The sequence below is a fragment of the Palaemon carinicauda genome, chromosome 19, assembly GCF_036898095.1.
Source record: "Palaemon carinicauda isolate YSFRI2023 chromosome 19, ASM3689809v2, whole genome shotgun sequence".
NCBI classification, from domain to species: Eukaryota; Metazoa; Arthropoda; class Malacostraca; order Decapoda; family Palaemonidae; genus Palaemon; species Palaemon carinicauda.
In genome coordinates, this window is record NC_090743.1 from 85,744,029 (window position 1) to 85,746,719 (window position 2,691).

Genomic DNA, 2,691 nt, shown 5'->3' on the forward strand with positions numbered 1-2,691 from the left:
CTTTGATCACGGCAATAGTACCTCCGACAGTGCCTGGACGGAACGACGGCATCGTCTTCCCGCGGGATCCTCAGGCGGGGAAAATAACGCCAAGCGAAGGTCGCAAGTGACACATATACTTGCAGGACGTAACAAGCGAGGTGGCTATCGCAGGTGACAACACCCCTGCATACGTGGGCCGTGATCCAAAGAAGTGTACAATTTACCGCGGGTGGCTTAAAGACACCAGCGAAATAATCCTCCAAAGGCACAATTCCTTATGAGGAAAAAAATATATCCATTTATATATATTTATGTATATATATATATATATATATATATATATATATATACATATATATGTATATATATATATATATGTATATATATATATATATATATATATATATATATATATATATATATATATATATATATATATATATATATATATTGGAATGTTGGGATTTTCCCTCTACTGCAACACAATCCAGGAGGTTCATTCATCCATTTATATATATATATATATATATATATATATATATATATATATATATATATATATATATATATATATATGTATATATGTATATATATATATATATATATATATATATATATATATATATATATATATATATATATATATATGTATATATATACATATATACATATATATATATATATATATATATATATATATATATATATATATATATATTGTTATGTTAAATTAGGTTATCTATCTATCTATCGATCTATCTATCTATCCATCTACCTATATATATATATATATATATATATATATATATATATAAATATATACATATATATATATATATGTATGTATATATACATATATATCGCGAATCATATATATATATATATATATATATATATATATATATATATATATATATATATATATCTATAGGCCTATATATATATATACATATATATATATATATATATATATATATATATATATATATATATATATATAAATTATCCATTTATATATATGTATATATATATATAATATATATATATATATATATATATATATATATATATATATATATATATATATATATATATATATATATATATATATATATATCTTTCCGTGCAAGGTGGTATAGTTTTGCAATCCATGTTTGCTAACGGTGATTCTCGTATAAGTAAATGAGCCCCTTTGTGGAGTATTGAGAGCTTTGGGTGTGGAGGAAATACCCACTTAATTCTCGATAAAGTCAGTGGCAGCAGGATGACGGGTTGGATTTATGGCGATGGACAAAATGTGTCTTCGGCTTTTACTTCTAATGCCTGGAGGTTGATCTTACATATATTATTATTATTATTATTACTAGCTAAGCTACAACACTAGTTGGGAAAGCAGGATGCTATAAGCCCAGGGGCCCCAACAGGGAAAGTAGCCCAGTGAGGAAAGAACACAAGGAAAAATAAAATATTTTAAGAGCAGTAACAACATTAAAATAAATATATTCTACATAAACTATAAAAACATAAACAAAACAAGAGGAATATGAATTAGATAGAAAAGTGTGCCTGAGTCTACCTCCAAGCTGGTATGGACCAGCAGGGATCACTTGCCTTAGTTAAATAGGCACTACGAATTACAAGGAATTGGCTATCCTTTGATGTATCTAGCCAATGAATCCTCTATGGATTTAGTCAGTCATGGAAAGAGAAGATGACTTAATGGCCCCCAGTCCCGGGCGTAACAGGGTGCTAAGAATCCCCCGGTTTATAAATACTAAAGAAAAAATTAAAATAGGTAATTGTAATGTTAGAACCATAAATCAGATTGGGAAGTTACAGCAAGTGGGGAGTGAATTTATGAAATATAGTTTGGATATCTTAGCCCTCAGTGAAATACTTTGTAAAGGGGTTGGTAAGGAACTTTAGACCAAGGTAATATATATATCTACTCAGGAAGATCAGATGGAGCTGAAAGAGAAGGGGGTAGGAATAATGATGACACCAAGATCAGCAAAGTTCAGATCAAAGCAAAGCAATATGACCATTAAAGTTTGCTATGGCCCAACAAATGATTCCTCTGAAGAAAGGAAAGATGAATACTATGAAGAGGTGCAGAGGGTAATAGATGAGATCCCTGAGAGAGATATGAAAATTCTGATTGGTGACTTCAATGCTAAAGTTCGAAGAAATAACCAAGGGAAAGAGAATGTGATGGGCGTCGAGGGTCTTGGCGAGGTTGCCAATGAAAATGGAGCACATTTCAAAAGTTTCTGCTCAGCAAACAATCTTGACATTGGAGGTACTCTCTTTCAACACAAGATCATCCACAAGTATACATGGACTTTACCAAGTGGCATTTAAAAAAATCAGATAGATCACATTGCCATTAATAAAGAGAGAAGGAGGACTCTGAGAAATGTAAGAAACTATTGAGGTGCAGATATTGGTAGTGATCACCAGCTCCTCATTGCCACACTGAAATTAAAACTGAAAGCACCTAACGGAAAGATGGATAGAATACCTAGGTTTGATAAAACCAAGCTTTTAGAAGAAGAGCACAGAAATCATTTGCAATTGAATGTAGGAATCGATTTGCTGTATTAGTAACTTTTAAAGACAAAGTAAATACAATTAATAAAGAATGGTGTGATATTAAGAACATATCTCAGTCAGTTGGTAGTGGTTTTAGAACACGCAGTTACAAGGAGT

At 30.3% G+C, this 2,691-nt stretch overlaps 1 protein-coding gene across 1 annotated transcript; it reads left to right on the forward strand.

The window, feature by feature from the left end:
* The first annotated feature begins 1,977 nt into the window (after positions 1–1,977).
* LOC137659116 (craniofacial development protein 2-like) lies at positions 1,978–2,343 on the forward strand. The gene has a single exon (XM_068394192.1). It carries the CDS (start codon positions 1,978–1,980, stop codon positions 2,341–2,343), a length of 366 nt encoding a protein of 121 aa, XP_068250293.1.
* The last annotated feature ends 348 nt before the right edge of the window (positions 2,344–2,691 follow it).

Coding starts and splice junctions, on each gene's coding strand:
- LOC137659116 (XM_068394192.1), top strand. CDS start 1,978: ATGACACCAAGATCAGCAAAGTTCAGATCAAAGCAAAGCAATATGACC.